General features: G+C 36.1%; 7 protein-coding genes across 7 annotated transcripts; 1 reads left to right on the top strand and 6 right to left on the bottom strand.

Moving 5' to 3' along the window:
* Positions 1 to 341: 341 nt before the first annotated feature.
* On the bottom strand, positions 342 to 1,349 carry RHIMIDRAFT_270207 (uncharacterized protein). The gene is made up of 2 exons (XM_023612177.1): positions 918 to 1,349; positions 342 to 855 (listed from the first exon to the last, which is right to left on the bottom strand). Exons 1-2 carry the CDS (start codon positions 945 to 947, stop codon positions 610 to 612), a joined length of 276 nt encoding a protein of 91 aa, XP_023461914.1. The 5' UTR covers positions 948 to 1,349; the 3' UTR covers positions 342 to 609.
* A 2,617-nt stretch (positions 1,350 to 3,966) lies between these two features.
* On the bottom strand, positions 3,967 to 7,309 carry RHIMIDRAFT_79167 (DNA polymerase gamma). Its single transcript, XM_023615705.1, has 3 exons — positions 7,157 to 7,309; positions 4,538 to 7,101; positions 3,967 to 4,485 (listed from the first exon to the last, which is right to left on the bottom strand). The coding sequence occupies exons 1-3, from the start codon at positions 7,242 to 7,244 to the stop codon at positions 4,078 to 4,080; spliced, it is 3,060 nt and encodes a 1,019-aa protein (XP_023461913.1). The 5' UTR covers positions 7,245 to 7,309; the 3' UTR covers positions 3,967 to 4,077.
* A 233-nt stretch (positions 7,310 to 7,542) lies between these two features.
* RHIMIDRAFT_248021 (uncharacterized protein) lies at positions 7,543 to 8,362 on the bottom strand (the record flags this gene model as incomplete). Its single annotated transcript, XM_023610471.1, has 4 exons — positions 7,543 to 7,821; positions 7,866 to 8,186; positions 8,247 to 8,302; positions 8,341 to 8,362. The coding sequence occupies 4 exons, from the start codon at positions 8,360 to 8,362 to the stop codon at positions 7,543 to 7,545; spliced, it is 678 nt and encodes a 225-aa protein (XP_023461912.1).
* Positions 8,363 to 8,747: 385 nt separating this feature from the next.
* On the bottom strand, positions 8,748 to 9,375 carry RHIMIDRAFT_241944 (uncharacterized protein; the record flags this gene model as incomplete). The annotated part of the gene is made up of 3 exons (XM_023609680.1): positions 8,748 to 8,850; positions 8,900 to 9,119; positions 9,174 to 9,375. 3 exons carry the CDS (start codon positions 9,373 to 9,375, stop codon positions 8,748 to 8,750), a joined length of 525 nt encoding a protein of 174 aa, XP_023461911.1.
* Positions 9,376 to 9,465: 90 nt separating this feature from the next.
* RHIMIDRAFT_316308 (uncharacterized protein) lies at positions 9,466 to 10,626 on the top strand. Its single transcript, XM_023615050.1, has 2 exons — positions 9,466 to 9,847; positions 9,904 to 10,626. The coding sequence occupies exons 1-2, from the start codon at positions 9,820 to 9,822 to the stop codon at positions 10,443 to 10,445; spliced, it is 570 nt and encodes a 189-aa protein (XP_023461910.1). The 5' UTR covers positions 9,466 to 9,819; the 3' UTR covers positions 10,446 to 10,626.
* RHIMIDRAFT_79151 (uncharacterized protein) lies at positions 10,556 to 11,516 on the bottom strand. The gene is made up of 2 exons (XM_023615704.1): positions 11,093 to 11,516; positions 10,556 to 11,036 (listed from the first exon to the last, which is right to left on the bottom strand). Exons 1-2 carry the CDS (start codon positions 11,233 to 11,235, stop codon positions 10,667 to 10,669), a joined length of 513 nt encoding a protein of 170 aa, XP_023461909.1. The 5' UTR covers positions 11,236 to 11,516; the 3' UTR covers positions 10,556 to 10,666.
* Positions 11,517 to 12,675, bottom strand: RHIMIDRAFT_79150 (uncharacterized protein). Its single transcript, XM_023615703.1, has 3 exons — positions 12,329 to 12,675; positions 11,819 to 12,269; positions 11,517 to 11,751 (listed from the first exon to the last, which is right to left on the bottom strand). Exons 1-2 carry the CDS (start codon positions 12,488 to 12,490, stop codon positions 11,865 to 11,867), a joined length of 567 nt encoding a protein of 188 aa, XP_023461908.1. The 5' UTR covers positions 12,491 to 12,675; the 3' UTR covers positions 11,517 to 11,751; positions 11,819 to 11,864.
* Positions 12,676 to 14,818: the final 2,143 nt, after the last annotated feature.

The following is a 14,818-nucleotide window of genomic DNA, read 5'->3' as shown; positions in this document are numbered from 1 at the left end:
TGGTACTTATTACTCTCATTTGTATGTCGCCTCCTTCGCACGTATTTTATTTTTAACCTTTGCGTAAATACTTTTTTTAATATGCGCCAATTATTCCTTTCATACACGTCATAATTTTATCCTCTTTCTGAAATTTATTTTTAATAAAACAGTATAATGTCGCCCAAGAGTTCTGGCTGTTGAGAGCTTACATGTATTGCCTCTAATTTTTTTCATAATTCTTCATGAAGTGATATAGTGACTGCTATCGATTGCTCAATCACACACAGTTTCAACCACACTGTTAGTGCTTCTGTACATGCGATGTCATATGATATTATGTGTTACTTTCATTGAATAGCAGAATTGTAATAGCTGAGGGACAAAGACTTTTCTTTTTTTCAAATTTTGGCTTGACGTGAAGCATTGATTCTCTATAAAGACAAAACCCCTCCCTTATTTTTCTGTAGCTAATACTCCAGAGATGAAGGTGGGTATCTATGTTTGAAAGAAAGAAATCAATGGTAGCATCTTTATTGGATACCAGCCATACTTTCAGCATGGAAAAAAATACCTTCACCCCCTCAATCAGCTCAACAGAAGTAAAGGCAAGATCACCTGCTATGTACTTTAACATTGCCAGTGCACCAAATACGCCCCTATGATGATCGAAGCATGTTTTGTTTCAAGCAACAAGAGCTCTGCCTTTCTCAGACTAAAGAGCTTGATCAGTCCATCAGACCTGTGTTGGCTCGTATCATTGAAATATAGCTCGTGAGCTTTGAGCTGTCTGCTCATGCTTTTCAGCGTAGACTGCCCTTGAAAGAAGTCAGCTTGATAATCGCTTGGCTTTATATTGCTGGCAATAATGTCAAGGTAAGGTCATATAAGGAGCTGAATAGAAGCATCTTCTGTTGAATTATGATCAATATATGAAGTATAGGGCTTATGGCTAGTAAAACATACATTCTACTTTCTATTTCTTTGCCGCATCAAATAAAAATAAAAATAAGAAACAACAATACATACATAAATAACTCTGCTTACGACGTTATTGTAAACAACAGTCGTAGATCATCTATCCAAGCAAGATTTTAAAATAAATTGAATATAGTATGTCGCGTTGATGACCATCAAATCTTGTTTATACAAGATCAAATGTAATTAGCTTGAATTGAAAAGTAAAAATAAAACAAAGAAAAGCTAAAATAAGTCTTTATAAGAGAAAATTTTGTAAGGTAATTGAAGGGAAAGCGATACTGTGATTAGATTGATTAAACTGAAGATCCTTTATTTTCAAAATTATATGAGTAATTATAAGGAGAAAGTAATTAGGAGTAAAACAAATAACACAGTTGAATCACATAGTGCGGGGACATTATGTTGTAACTTTGTAGATCTTGGGTTTGAATGTGTTGTAAAAGGTAATAAAAATAGAAGTTTTTGTGTTCGTAATCTTTGTAAGGCTTGACGTGACATTTACACACTACATACGTTGTATACATAACATATATCAGTTTAGAAACTCACTTATATAAATGGTCTAGAAGCTTCATTGAGGTATAACTGCAAGGGTAACACTTTGATATTGAATAAAAGCCCCCACAAAGTGTAGAAAAGTAAAACCCCCTACGCATCAATAGCCATATATAAGCCAATAGGACATTTACTTAATAAACACATTATTCTTTTGTCCCATTGACTTTACGACTTAGTACTTTATATTCAACAAATATCACACCTGAGATTCGTAGCAAAAATGTTAAAAAGATAAAGTTATAATAAGGGCTCGATGTGTAAATTTGATTAGACTGAGTTGTACAAAGTAAAAAGAATAATAAAGAAGATAAAAAGGTTCCTGAATCCACTTGATTGAATAATTCAGAAGTAAATAAAAGATAAAAATAAAAAGAAAAGGTTGTGATTCAAGTCGTAAATGATTTTTTGCAAAAGCATCGCTCTTTTATACTTGTTAAAAAGTAATTAGAGTTTTGATAATTATAGTTTTGATAATTATAGTTTTGATAATTATAGTTTTGATAATTATAGTTTTGATATTTAAAGTTTTTTTTTTTTTTTTTTGAAAACTGTTGTAATTTGTAAGTCTGTGAGTTTATGAGTTTTACCAGTTGAGATATAAGAGAAATTTCGTATAAAGTAAGTCTTAATTGACTTGGTAGAATGTTAAGATATGAAAAGGTTTAAAAGTAAATAAAAGTTTGGTTCGAGTTAGTGACCACCAGATCTAAATGCTAGATCAAAATAAGTAAAGTAAAGAAAAATAAAAGAGAAGTTTATAAGAAAAGGAAAGGTATAAAAGGGAGTTTTGATTCAAGAGACTTGAGGATTTATTTCGTTGTTTTTTTTGTTTAAAGAATACCAAGGGTATTTATATAAAAATAAGCTTCCATAATAAGACTATCAAGGTCAATGACCTTGGAGTTTGGCCATGACCTTGGAGTTGAAGAGGAAGCATTTGGACGAATTAAAGTTCCGAAAAAGGAAATTGTGCTTCACTGTGCTGCAGTACCAAATCTGTCACAATGGCACTGAATGAATGAAGGATGTTGTTTGAAGTAAACTTTTGAATTCTTTTCGTTACAATATAGCAATGGTTGACGTTTTTTTTAATTGATGCATTTCTGTAAGCTTGACTTCTTTCACTGCAGACAGTGTTAAGCTCGTCACTGGCTCTTGTTTTTTATTCTAACGACTCGCAAGTCAAGGCTACTTCAGGCATATCCCAGTACTCGAGAAAATAGAAGCGACAGATAACTTTGCATTTTTAAAGCTTTCTTCAGAAGGAAGGCTGCAGAAGTATATTCCCCACAACAATTAAGTGTAAGACATTTGTATTATGCAATTCATCATTTAATATATCGGCTTTAGGTTCAGCACTGAAATCGATTGCACGACCTGCATGTTATTTCAGCGCCTGCAAAGTTGTGTATGTGTTTGTCGGTCTTTCAAATTCTTGTCACGTGATGTAGTTTTTTGTTCATATATTTTTTTGGAAAACGTTGTTCTTCTTACTTTATTTTTCACTTAGGAGAGGTATTCTTTCATTCTTTAGCTATTGGAGATGTCTCCATTGTTCGGGAAGGCTGCTCTTTTTCTTTTTTTAGTTTCAAAACCTCCACTGCGAAAGTACAAATCTGAATTTTGAATCTCAGCTTTGCGCTATCTGTTTCTTCATTTGTTATAAACTGTTTTTATTTTGCACTGCTGTTGCTGAGGTCCCACTGGGCTCTTACAAGTTTATAGATATACTATTTCTTTTTATTACTTTTCGTGCCTACAATTTCGCTCTTACATTTTCAGTATTCTCAGATCCTTCATTTCAAGCATCGTTGTATATTACAAATGCTTTTTTAGCACTCAATGAGCCGTTTCTGCAGTTTCTTGTTATGTTTGGAACGAAACACCTCATTTGAAGCTACAGAAATTCGGTTGAAGGCTATGAATGTGATTCTCAGGCTTGCCGGGATGACTTAGGGATTTCCGCTCAAAGCAAGCGTATTCAACAAATACAACATCATGCTTACAATAAACATTGATTGGTTCCAGCCATTTATCGGCGTCCAACGTTCTTCTGAAAGAATCTAATTCATTATTCAAAATCTACCAAGAGCTGACAGAAAATAAACAACGAATATTACTTGTGCAGCTGTTCTACCTAGCCAAAAAGAGCCAAAAACCAACGAAATGATCAGCTATCTTGCACCGCTCGTGAGTGAATTGCAGATGCTGTTTCAGGTCGTACTTATGGATGTTGTTGATGGAGCAGTTCAGAAGAAGAAGTTACAAGTAGCAGTAACAAGAAAGGGAACAATAGTAGTGTATTGTTTTAAAATTGATACAAAGATTCTTTTGTAAAACAGCAACATATCAGGATATTGCCCTGTACTAAGGTGGATGTCCATAATAGCCACAATAAATTGAGGTACAATTTGAATAAAGTGTAGAGACGATCCTTTTCCTTAAAGCATTAGAGCAAATATACACAATTTCTCAATTTCACATTCAAAGGGACTAGACGACTAATAAAGGGGAGGAGATGTGGTATATTTATCTTACAGTTATCTACATTCTATTGTTCTAATATGCGTCCATATATATTGCTTCTAAATCATCTCCGCATCTGATTACCTCTTCTGTCTCTCTATTTCCTTTCAATGTTTGTTCAAAATGGTTTTTGTAATCTTTATACATTTGAGCCTTGATGAAATTCAAGTCGACCTTGGTTTTTCGTTTCTTGGTCTTATCCATCAAGCTCTTGATAGTCTTTTCATCAATCTTCATTTGTTCTAATGACTCTGAATTACCCAAGAGGCATTCCAAGTTGTTCGCAGGCCCCATGTCCGCTTCGAGTTCGCGAATAGTGTCTAATAAACTGCAACTGACTCCTTCTGATATTTTCTCTTCATTTGAAGGCGTCAAGCAGGGCATATTGGGTTCTTTTCGTAAAACATGATCTATATCCACAGCAGAAAAGAAAGCAACACTCTATATAGAAATTTTAAGTAAAAGAAAGTATATCATGCCACAGTGTACATACTTGAGGCAGATTATGAATACCCAGCTTGTAACTAAAGAAGGCTCTAGTCCAGATATTGGCTACTTGCAAAGCAAATGCAGTTCGCTGCTTATCCTCTGCGCTTGACAAATACCGCACCTCGTCATGAACCGAAAGCATAAATCTTGCATTAATGTTATACCGCCTTATCAAATGATTCATCGAGACGATCAAAAGGTGTAAATAATCCACTCCTGAACTCTGAACGACCCAGTTGACTCTTGACGTCAAAAATTGAGCCTTCGCGTATTGAGGTTTTAAAGCATCGGTGATGGCGCAGTGCAGAACGGGTGTACGTGGTTCTCGGGACAAGGCTATATCTTCAAGTGCATTAAACATGTAGCTTTCCGAACCACCGTGCCAGAAAGTGCGCTTGAATATGTTTTTCGAAGAGTGTTCCTTTTCACCTTTGGTTTCTGAATACAGCTCCAGCGCACGCTGTTCCGCTGTCTTTTGATCGATACCTTGGCTATATTGCGACAGTAAGCTCGTCGCGTACTTTACGCCAGCTCCATAAATTCTGGCATAGTTGAATATCTTTGCTTTATCTCGACTGATGCCTAAAATATTGGCTGTTTTTGAGTGGAGATCCGTGCCTTCTGACTTTGAGCCTTGAAGGGTCATCCAGCCTAAGGCAGTTGCGCCATGAAAGCCAAACTGTGCGTCACCGATAACACTAGATATCCAGAGTTCTTCGGAATCAACGTCTGCGCCTACAATCTTGTATCCTTCTGGTGCCTGCACCATGGACTTTAGCTCTGATCCAATACGATTCTTTTTGGCGTTGCTTGCAGTCAGCCATGTTTTTTCAACAGCACGTCGAGTGATGGTGCCCATGGTAACCATCTGCGGTAAAATCATACCATACTTTCCTTCTGATTTTTGAGGCAGATGCATATGAACCGATGAATTCGAATCCCAAACGACAAACTGGCCAAGAATTCTTTCCCTTGAACTGATCCAATAAGCTGATGTTGCGTTTAATTCAAGGGCTTCTCTAGCTGCTTCGTATTCTGAAGTAAGGATTTTGTCTTCAAATGAACTGATGTAGCTCTTGGCTAAAGGGTTTCCGCAATTCGCATCTTCACCATCCTTGTGAGGTACCTTGAAATAGTGATATGTGTCGTCTCTTGCTGCTGCCTTACTGCTTTGATCCACCGCCACCTCTGAGTTAAGTATCTTGTAGCACCATCCGTTACTTGGTATATAGTGTAAAGGGTATCCGTTCCACTTTAACCGTAGCAAGATCGGAGCAATGCGTGACCGTGTGGATATTTTCAAAGTAGCTGTCTTGGTATCATATGCATCTTTATACCATTTTGGTGATCCTTTCAATTTCCTCTGTCTAGGATTGACAAACCAATCCAGCTGGCTTAGCCAAGGGTCATTCTGCCAGATCACCGGGTCATCTACGAGTACTCTTGCCTTTTCCGCCAAATCGCGTATTTTTACATCAAGCATGTCGCTTAGTTCTTTATGCTTCCCTGAAGACTTTTGCAAATAGTCTTCCCACCGCTCTGTTACTGTCAAAAAGGAGCTACCCATATGAAGCATACCAGCAAAGGAAACAGGATGTGGACAGTTCTTGCGAAAGATGGGAAACACGGCTTTATAGACAGCATGGGTTAGAGCAACATCCTTTGCACAATAATCCATAAGTTCATTAAATTGAGTGTGTACATCCGATAGACTGCCGGTTTCAAAGATAGATCGCTGAGATTTATCGATATTTATTTTACAATGAAATTTTGCAACGTCCTTCAGGCTGTTCAAAGAGCTCACGTCAAAGAATGTCTGCTCGTTTGATGACGATTCTTGATCTCTGCGTCTCAATTCAGCATTCCATGCAGGTCGTTGTTGAGAGCATAAACCAGATACTGCAATATGCAGACTCATCGTGTCAACATATCTGATATTTGAATCCATTCGACTATACTCTTCTGCAATCCTCGCTCGATCGTATCCTACGTTATGCCCAACGATGATCCTCTTGTCGTCTCTTCTTCCAAAGGGTATCAACTGCTCTTTGCTTTTTGTCTGGTCAAGTAAATAGGGTGAGGTCCATGAATACCACGCTTCCTCTGAGGCCGCAACGGCAATTGTTGGATAATTTCCTTCAGACATCAACACTTCTACATCAAAGACCATGGTATCTTCAAGTGGGTAACCTACAGCTGTTATTGTTCCATCCTTTCCATAACGTGTCCATCCGGCTGTTTTCTTCCACTGAGTGGGTGTCGGTGGTATATCAATCGAGACAAGCTTTTCACATTGTGATAAATAAGGTTCTGCCTGTTCAAGCCCAATTCGTATAAAGTGTTCTTCCAGATTTTTTCCCATGAGCTTTGGCAGTTTGACATCAATAGGATCCTCTTTCTGTGGTGTCTTGCCCCAGATACCCTGCAGTTTAAGATGTTCCTCAGCGTATTTCTTCTTTAAAGAATATTCCTGGTTATTAATCTTTGATTCTTGAGACTCGTAAGGTTCGAATAGTTGAGCGTGTAAGCTTGGAGAAAGTAGCTGGACGTGCGCAGGGTTTATTTTAACTTTTTAATAAATAGCTTGTCAATAAAAATATAAATAAATAAAGGGAAAACTTACCATTATTTGTAGACAAGAACCTTGTACAATTATGTGCTCTATAACGTGTACATTTCACTGTTTGTTGTAAAGTAGATCTACTGATCATTTAACTGTCAGAAAAAAAAATAAAAGATTTTTTAATTTCTCAGCATTTCCATTGTTTGCATTGTCGGAAGTGTATTTGATAATTTTTAGGTCGGGCAATTTTTGTGTAGCCATTACAGTTTATGTGTATGATCCCTATTCCTGCTGTAAGATCTCATACCGCTATTCTCTTTACTTCTTTCTATACTACACTAAAGACAGATAATAAAAAAGAGGTTAGGCTCAGTACTCTGGTATGATTACATTATATATGCATTTTTATGCAGATATGTACACACGCATACACTTTATTAGGTAGATTATACATTAATAGTACCATTCATCAATTCTTCCACACTTAGTTTCTCTCTTATTAATGTTTTACTGTTGTTTTGCTCTGGTATATGTTCTGAATATTGCTTATGAGTCAACAAAGTCTTTAGCAGATTCCTTGATGGCCCTGTATTCCTTTGTGTGTACTTTTTGGATGATGGTGCCATATTTCCATACTCTGTTGGTATTATTGGCTGTTGTGGTAAATCAATACGATTGAAGAATTGATAGGTTGTTCTTGCTGCAACGATGAGTATCCAATGAATCTACACTGTGTAAGTCAGAGTATGTATAAAGAAACAGAACTTACATAAACGATTGACATGACTACAAAGCATAAAAAGGCCCATTTAACTTCATCCTCATATAGTCTCTCACAATTATATAGATCAGATCCACTTTCCAATGTGATTGGTGGTACTTTTGTTGAGTTGCTGTTCATTTGATCATAGACTTCAGCCACGTAACTTGCTGAAGAAGTAACGCACCATTGAAAGAAGCCTTCTTTATCAATGACGAATAAGATAAAATTAATCAAGGTGACAATAAGCACTGCAATTGCATTAGCCGTGATCGTAAAGACAGTCTTTCTGGACTGATACATTCCCATGATTCTAACATCAATCCTAGGCTGCAGATAGATAATGAGATATATGTATGTGTGTGTAACGAGTTGATGAAAACAAGTTACCCTGAATAGAAGTAGAACAATACCGCATAGAGTGACAATACCAAACAATAAATTGACTGCACCAAAGACAACAAGAGGTACCGTTTGGACATACGAGTAAAAGGCTGACTAGTCATTAATGGGTAATAATAATAGTAATTATAATAATACATACGACTCTTTTGAAGAAATGCCAGTACAGCAAAATAAAAGCTCAAGGCCTAATATATAATCATAAGATACATACAATTTATATGCATATAATTAAATTATTACAGCCCAAAAGAAGCAGACAATGATATCGTTTGCAGAACTATCAATGCATCCACAGCAGTACGCTCTGAACCTTCGATCGTTATATCTTTGAATGTTAACCTGGCGAGCAACATCAGGGACCATTATCATTTTGTCAAGTCAAACAAAAAAACAAGAAAAAAAAGAGAAAGAGAATGTGTATACATGAGTCTTTATCTGATGTGCAACATGTTATTGAAGATGTCTATAAATGGCAACACAAACAAATCAAGTAAAAGTGTTTTGTACATGTTGGCGAATCGTTCCTAATGGATTCTCCTTGAAGGCTCCAGTCTGCATCACTTTTTGCATACGAAGTATTTCCTGAAGTCTATAACAAAGTGAGTATTTCCTGTCTATTGCTGAATCTCCCAACTTACTCTGCTTGTTTCTTTGCCTTTTTTGATTTGATCTTATTGGTTGGTATTGCTGGTTCTTTCTTTTCTTCTTCCATATTTACATCCTTTTTGTTAGTTTTTGGTTTAAATTTGATGGTATCCAAGACTTCTCCAATATTGCTCAGATCTATGCCCAAGTTGTTTTGTCTCTTGATTTCCTTTTTCTGTTGCTTTTTTTTTAATGCATAAGAACGATCAAGTTCTAATAAGAATTGGTTGAGCTAATCACCAAAACTAATGAAAGAAGAGAACTCACTCTCAAGCCAAGCTTCATGTCTTTGCTTCTTTTTGACATCCTTTGTCACCAAATCTACTGGTTTAGCTGGTATTACACTAATATCGCCTTCTTGGTAGACTATTTTCTCTTCAACCTCTTTTCCTTTTACTGCAAACTTTCTTTGATTCAAAGGTGTTTCAACACTCCTTGATCTAAGCTTTGATCTTGTCGCTTTGCCCATTGCTTAAAAAAAACTAAAAATAAAAAAAGAGACCTTCGTGACTTAAAAATGAAATTTTGCAGCAAGTAAAAATAAACATGACTTCTCGAGATATAACCTATCGCCCTCTCTGTCTCTCTTTCTATCGCATTGTATTAACATTATGATTGGTTAATATCTTCATATGTTAACAATAGATTGCCTGTACTCTTCTTTAGTATTTCAACAGTAACAAGCTCATGAGAACAGATAAACCTATGTATGTGTGTATTTATGTGCTGATAATCTCTGTAATAGAGTGTTTTTCTTTTCTTTAACTGAATACTCACTCTATTACAACTACAACCCACTGTCATCAGTAAAAAATAACATAAATCATGCAAATGTGATAGGCGGAGTTTAGGATTCTGTAGAAAACTGGGTATTTCTCTTTTTTCCTTTATTTCTTCTTCATTACATTAAAACATGACATTAATTTACGGCTATGAAATGGGTAAGTTACTATCACCCTTTACTCTTTGTAAGCTGACTTCACTCAACCTATGACAGACTCTATTCCAGGGCAAGTTGGTCATGTCATTTCACCACCCCTATTATCAACAAAGATCACTCTTTCAAGTGCCGGAAATACTACCCGATGGATATTTTTTGGAAAACGCCAGGAAATTATTGATTGGATTAGAGAACATTCGGATATCATAATAGAGAATACACTTTTTGTTGGTGAAAGCAGTGGACATACACATACAGAAATAGTCATTGATCTTCAGCAAGTGAATGATAGCGAACAGAGTTACTATGACTACATAAAGTCATTTTTTGTAAACATTTATGATGTAGAACGAGTAAAAGTAGAGATTAGACCTAGAGTAGAGTCTAAGGATAATATGATCACATGCTTAAACAGAGTTATCGTCGCTAGTGGAACAAGGCTAGGTGATATTGTCGATGACCTTCAAACCGAATGGTTTAAGCCTGCAGAGAGCTATGTTCAACAAGCGGCTCATCTTTTAAATGATGAACCTACACCAAGTCATGTTCTCAGTGCTAAACCCCCATCGTCAATTCAGATTACAAATGAGGGCCATTAATAATATAATGGACCAGATGAGTCTATATTTTACTGTATAAAGTTAAAATAAACATTCGCAACTATTTAATCAAAAGTGATCCTCTTGTAAGCGCTTGAGCAACTGATCCCTTAATGGCACTACTACATTTACAAGCTACTAGTAAAAATCATTATCTCAAAAGGGAAACCGTGTTCATTACGGCGATTAAAAAACAATTAATTTCTGCTATGCTGGAAAGGTCAACCTCTTCTATCCCAAACCGAAAGGGAAATGGACAGCATATTCTTGCAAGCGTTGATATCTCGTTGCCATAGTGCCTTGCAGATATTGCAGACCTGGACACTACAGCCTTTCAAGCCGGGCATACTTGTGAGGAGATCACTATTACGCGCATTGCAAACTTTGGAAGTCTTGTATTCATCAATTGTAACGGCAATGAGATCTCCAGCTGTCTCTCTTCTTTTTAGCGCTCGCCAAAAAACACCAGTGGCGCCACACCTGTTTCTCTTCAGTTTTATCGAGTCTTTGCCAAATATTCCCACACCAAAGACTACAAGGGACACTTTCTCTCTTTCCGTTTGGAACTTTGCGGGCTTCCACTTTTGGCTTCTTTAAAACAATAATTAGATAAGGATTAATTATCAAAGCTAAAATTGATTACATACCTATTTTTGGCAACTTGGTTCTTTTTTTCTTTTGGATTTACCGTCTGTTTTTGCTTCTTCTTGCTTCTTTTTTTCTTCCTATTTCTCTTCTTTCTGTTCTTCTTATTATACTTGGCGCCTCCATGTACAAGCATGTTCACCATTTCTTCTGCTGCTTTTTGTCTGTCTTGATACAAATAGAAACGATCCTTTGCTATTTTGTAATCGTAGAAAGCGAATGAGGCGACAATGTGAGTAAGAATATATTTAATGTAGACGAGGTAAGCAGCGCATTGTGATGCTTTAGGAGAGGGTATATTGGTTTCAATTTCTTTTATGCCCTTTTCAGTCTTAAGCTTTTCTAGCTTTTTGTGTACTTTGTTGATCCGGTCATATGGTAATATTCAGCCGTTGAGCAGCGTCTTATTTGATGGTTGGCTGTATCTAAACCAACTACAACGATGAACACGGTTTTTCTCCCAGGATCAAGAAACATGGGCTGGTATGTTTGCTTTACTTCTTCCAAGCCAAAATCTTCAAGCTTTAAATCAATGTTTGCTATTAAAGAGGTATCTTTTGTTGTTCTTTTGTTGAATACAAAATCAACTGAAAATCCGTCAGACTTGACAGTATTTGCAAACACGATCCTGTTGTTCTGGTTAGGAAACAAATCGTCGATACTATTCAAATAAACAAAAAAAGTTACTGAGTATTGTACAAGTAAGCAATCTACAGACAAGATTTTACCTGTCGATTCTCAGTTTTCTGAAATTGAAAACTCTGCAAAACATTCTTAGCTGATCGTTGTATCCCCGTGGTAAAGGTTCTTTAACAAAGGCAGATAAAGAATTTGCGCTGATATTGATGCATCGCCAGTGCAGCGATGGGTTTGGTAATACAGAAAAAAGCCTACGCAGAGGTAGTCTTCTAACATCATAAGCATGGTGCTCTTTATGTTCTTCTTCATATTTCGATAGTATATACAAAATACAAGGCAAAAAAGTACTTGAGACGCAGACAATTCCTTTAGTGTTACTTGTGTGGTTATAAGCTGCTGCAATGGCAGGCAAGCCTCATCAGCTGCTGTTTTTGTTTCTTGAGTGAAAGTAACACCTTGCGGCCATTTAGGCTCTCCTTTGCATACAGATTGATAACAATAACCATAAGCCATTTTATTCACGTCTTGGGGCACCATTGACTATATATCACGAATTATTACATGTTCTAGTAGAATATTTCGCAAAAAATGAAACTTACCACAAAAGTGTATTGAATAAGATATGAAAGGTATTTAAGCAATCTTGCTTCAAAGTTCTCGACTATGCAGTTTGTGTATGTGGTCGCTAGTTGTATACATGCCTCTGAAAGACACTGGCTAGTTCTACTAGCAAGTTTTTTTGGTATATATGACGCTTCCATGACTTTGCCTAAACAAATTCCAGTTTTCAAGTAAACCTTCTGGAAGTGCAGCACTGTTCGTCACTCGCTTATCCATAACTAATTGACATATTGAATACCAAAAAATTTGTTTAAAGATATGATTCGAATGGACTTTTAAGTTCAATGTGTACTGGTTGATAAAAAGCTGAGCTCTGAAAACTATTTGCTGCGTGTCTTCACATGCAGAGATGATCCTATACTTCAAGGCACTCTGGTAGGAACTGTGAATGCATTAAATTGTTGTCCTAAATTTCGGCTAAAAAGCTCGTTTTTTGACAATATATAATTAGGGCAATCTGGAGAGCGTGCTGACTTATGGCCAGTTTGTTTACAACTACTACAAACAATCGATGAAGAACATGCTGCTGTTTTTTGTTTTTCTTGCTTCACGCCTGAGCTTTGTTTTCTTTTTTTTTTCCAGTGGATGTTCCAATTTTAATAAGAGATCTATTAAGTTTCAAATATTAGTTTACAATAATGAGTTACCATTGTCTGCAGAAGCTTCTTTATAAAATTTGCATTTATAGTAACTTTTGTTAGCGTGTCCTATCTTCTGACAGTCTTTGCAAATCGTATCTATATTATATACCAATGTATCAGTGAATATTTTACAAATGCCATATGCGTTATATGAGATTTACCTTCAAACATATCATCTATGTTTCCTGTCGATTTTCTTTTATTAATGACTTGATCTTTCTTCTTTTGAATAATGTTTTTAAACGTGTCAATATTGTTGTCAAAGTTGAGTAAAAAGAGAAAGAAAGGAAGAAAGTAATAGGTTCATAATTTCATTTTATTTTGAAACTTTTTGTGGTCAGGGATAAATGTGGGTCAAATCAAGAGGCCATATGAGTTCTTCTAAACGATTGATGCTTATCTTATTACATAGTTATTCATATCGATAGAATTTCTTTCACAAACAGGTCCTTTTTAGTTGCTTCTGACGACTGACCACAGCTACTCAACTGTGTTTAGCTCTGACGAAGAGGGTGATAAACTTTTTCTCAAAATTATTGGCACACTTTAAGAAATCATAAGCACTGTCGTATTTACCCTATAAATACTTAACATTATCGTATGAGATTACTATAAATCTCTACTCTAAAAAAGAGTACTACAAAGAGACTGACTACAAAACATGTTATTATCTAATAATGCAACATACCCAATTCTTATGGGTCATAACTATATCGGTTACTTAATAATTAAGTCTTCACATAAAATGACGCTGTTTTTAATAATGAGCTTTTTCTCGTCTTGTATACAATAAAGAGATTATATAGAGACTCATCGACTTATACTTTCCTTATTGCCTCTTTATATATTCGAGACATATCACAAGCACGAACTAAAATGTTCCTAATGTCTTTTGATGCTTTGAATGTTTTGTCTTTTATGCTTCAATAGGCAGGACGGAGAGTCTCTTTAGCTTTGTTTTGATTACTGTTGTCTTTCGATCCCCCATGAGCTACTGAAGTACTTTTTGGTTTGTTGACTTTCGATTTGGGAATAAGGAAGATCTTGCATGCTTGTGTCACTTTTGGTGCAACTTGCACAAACATCGCCTTCTTCTTTCCTTTTTTGATCTTAATATTCTCTGCTTCACTTACCCTTTTTCTCTTGGTTATATTATATTTCCAAAAATTATTGACACTGATGCCAAGAGTAAAATTCGCGTTCGTTAAATTCTATTGTCACGTAAACCATTGGCTGATTTCGCTTGCTGACAAATTGAATGTCGTATATGTAGGAGCCCTGTCGTACAAAATATGAGTATATTAAGCACGAAAGCACCGTTAGATCTTTTTTTTTTTTTTACTTCCTTTCTCATTAAAAACCGAGTATTACAATATGAGCTTTCAAATTTTCTACGAAGACGGGCACGGTAATGCAGTTGATGAATATGGTAGACCTGAGCCTATGGACTATACCATTGACAAAGAGCGATATGCTTTAGAAACAGTTAGTTCACACACTCAGTATTTGTATAATCAGCCTCAGGAGAATAATTTCGATGTAGGCTCTGTGGCAGATGAAAATGCAAAAGATGACCCAGATGTTTGCATGAAGGAGGCGTCGAGTAAGCGAGCGTATACACTCTATACGGATCAAGACAAAGTTAGATTCTTTAAACTGATGTTTGAGAAAGTTATGAGTGCTTCAGCTGCTGCAAAACAATTAGGTATTGATGTTCGCACAGCTCAAAGATGAGCTCAAATGTACAAAACGGATGCTGATAGTGTTTTTATAAAGCATAAGAAAACCGGTCGCTCGCGTATACTTCAAGAAGAACACAAGCAAGTG

This window comes from Rhizopus microsporus, assembly GCF_002708625.1.
Source record: "Rhizopus microsporus ATCC 52813 unplaced genomic scaffold scaffold_26, whole genome shotgun sequence".
Taxonomy (NCBI): domain Eukaryota; kingdom Fungi; phylum Mucoromycota; class Mucoromycetes; order Mucorales; family Rhizopodaceae; genus Rhizopus; species Rhizopus microsporus.
Note: the sequence above shows the minus strand (reverse complement) of the source record. Positions and strands in the feature narration are given on the sequence as shown.

Excerpts from the sequence above, each read along its gene's own strand:
- RHIMIDRAFT_270207 (XM_023612177.1), bottom strand. The coding sequence starts at position 947 with ATGTATGTTTTACTAGCCATAAGCCCTATA. Across the intron at positions 856-917 it reads TACTAGCCATAAGCCCTATA|CTTGACATTATTGCCAGCAA; the intron begins CTTCATATATTG and ends ATATGACCTTAC.
- RHIMIDRAFT_79167 (XM_023615705.1), bottom strand. The coding sequence starts at position 7,244 with ATGATCAGTAGATCTACTTTACAACAAACAGTGAAATGTACACGTTAT. Across the intron at positions 7,102-7,156 it reads GTTCTTGTCTACAAATAATG|TTAAAATAAACCCTGCGCAC; the intron begins GTAAGTTTTCCC and ends TTTATTAAAAAG. Across the intron at positions 4,486-4,537 it reads GTATTCATAATCTGCCTCAA|AGTGTTGCTTTCTTTTCTGC; the intron begins GTATGTACACTG and ends ATTTCTATATAG.
- RHIMIDRAFT_316308 (XM_023615050.1), top strand. The coding sequence starts at position 9,820 with ATGACATTAATTTACGGCTATGAAATGG. Across the intron at positions 9,848-9,903 it reads AATTTACGGCTATGAAATGG|ACTCTATTCCAGGGCAAGTT; the intron begins GTAAGTTACTAT and ends AACCTATGACAG.
- RHIMIDRAFT_79151 (XM_023615704.1), bottom strand. The coding sequence starts at position 11,235 with ATGGTGAACATGCTTGTACATGGAGGCGCCAAGTATAATAAGAAGAAC. Across the intron at positions 11,037-11,092 it reads AACCAAGTTGCCAAAAATAG|AAGCCAAAAGTGGAAGCCCG; the intron begins GTATGTAATCAA and ends ATTGTTTTAAAG.
- RHIMIDRAFT_79150 (XM_023615703.1), bottom strand. The coding sequence starts at position 12,490 with ATGGAAGCGTCATATATACCAAAAAAACTTGCTAGTAGAACTAGCCAG. Across the intron at positions 12,270-12,328 it reads TTATTCAATACACTTTTGTG|TCAATGGTGCCCCAAGACGT; the intron begins GTAAGTTTCATT and ends CGTGATATATAG.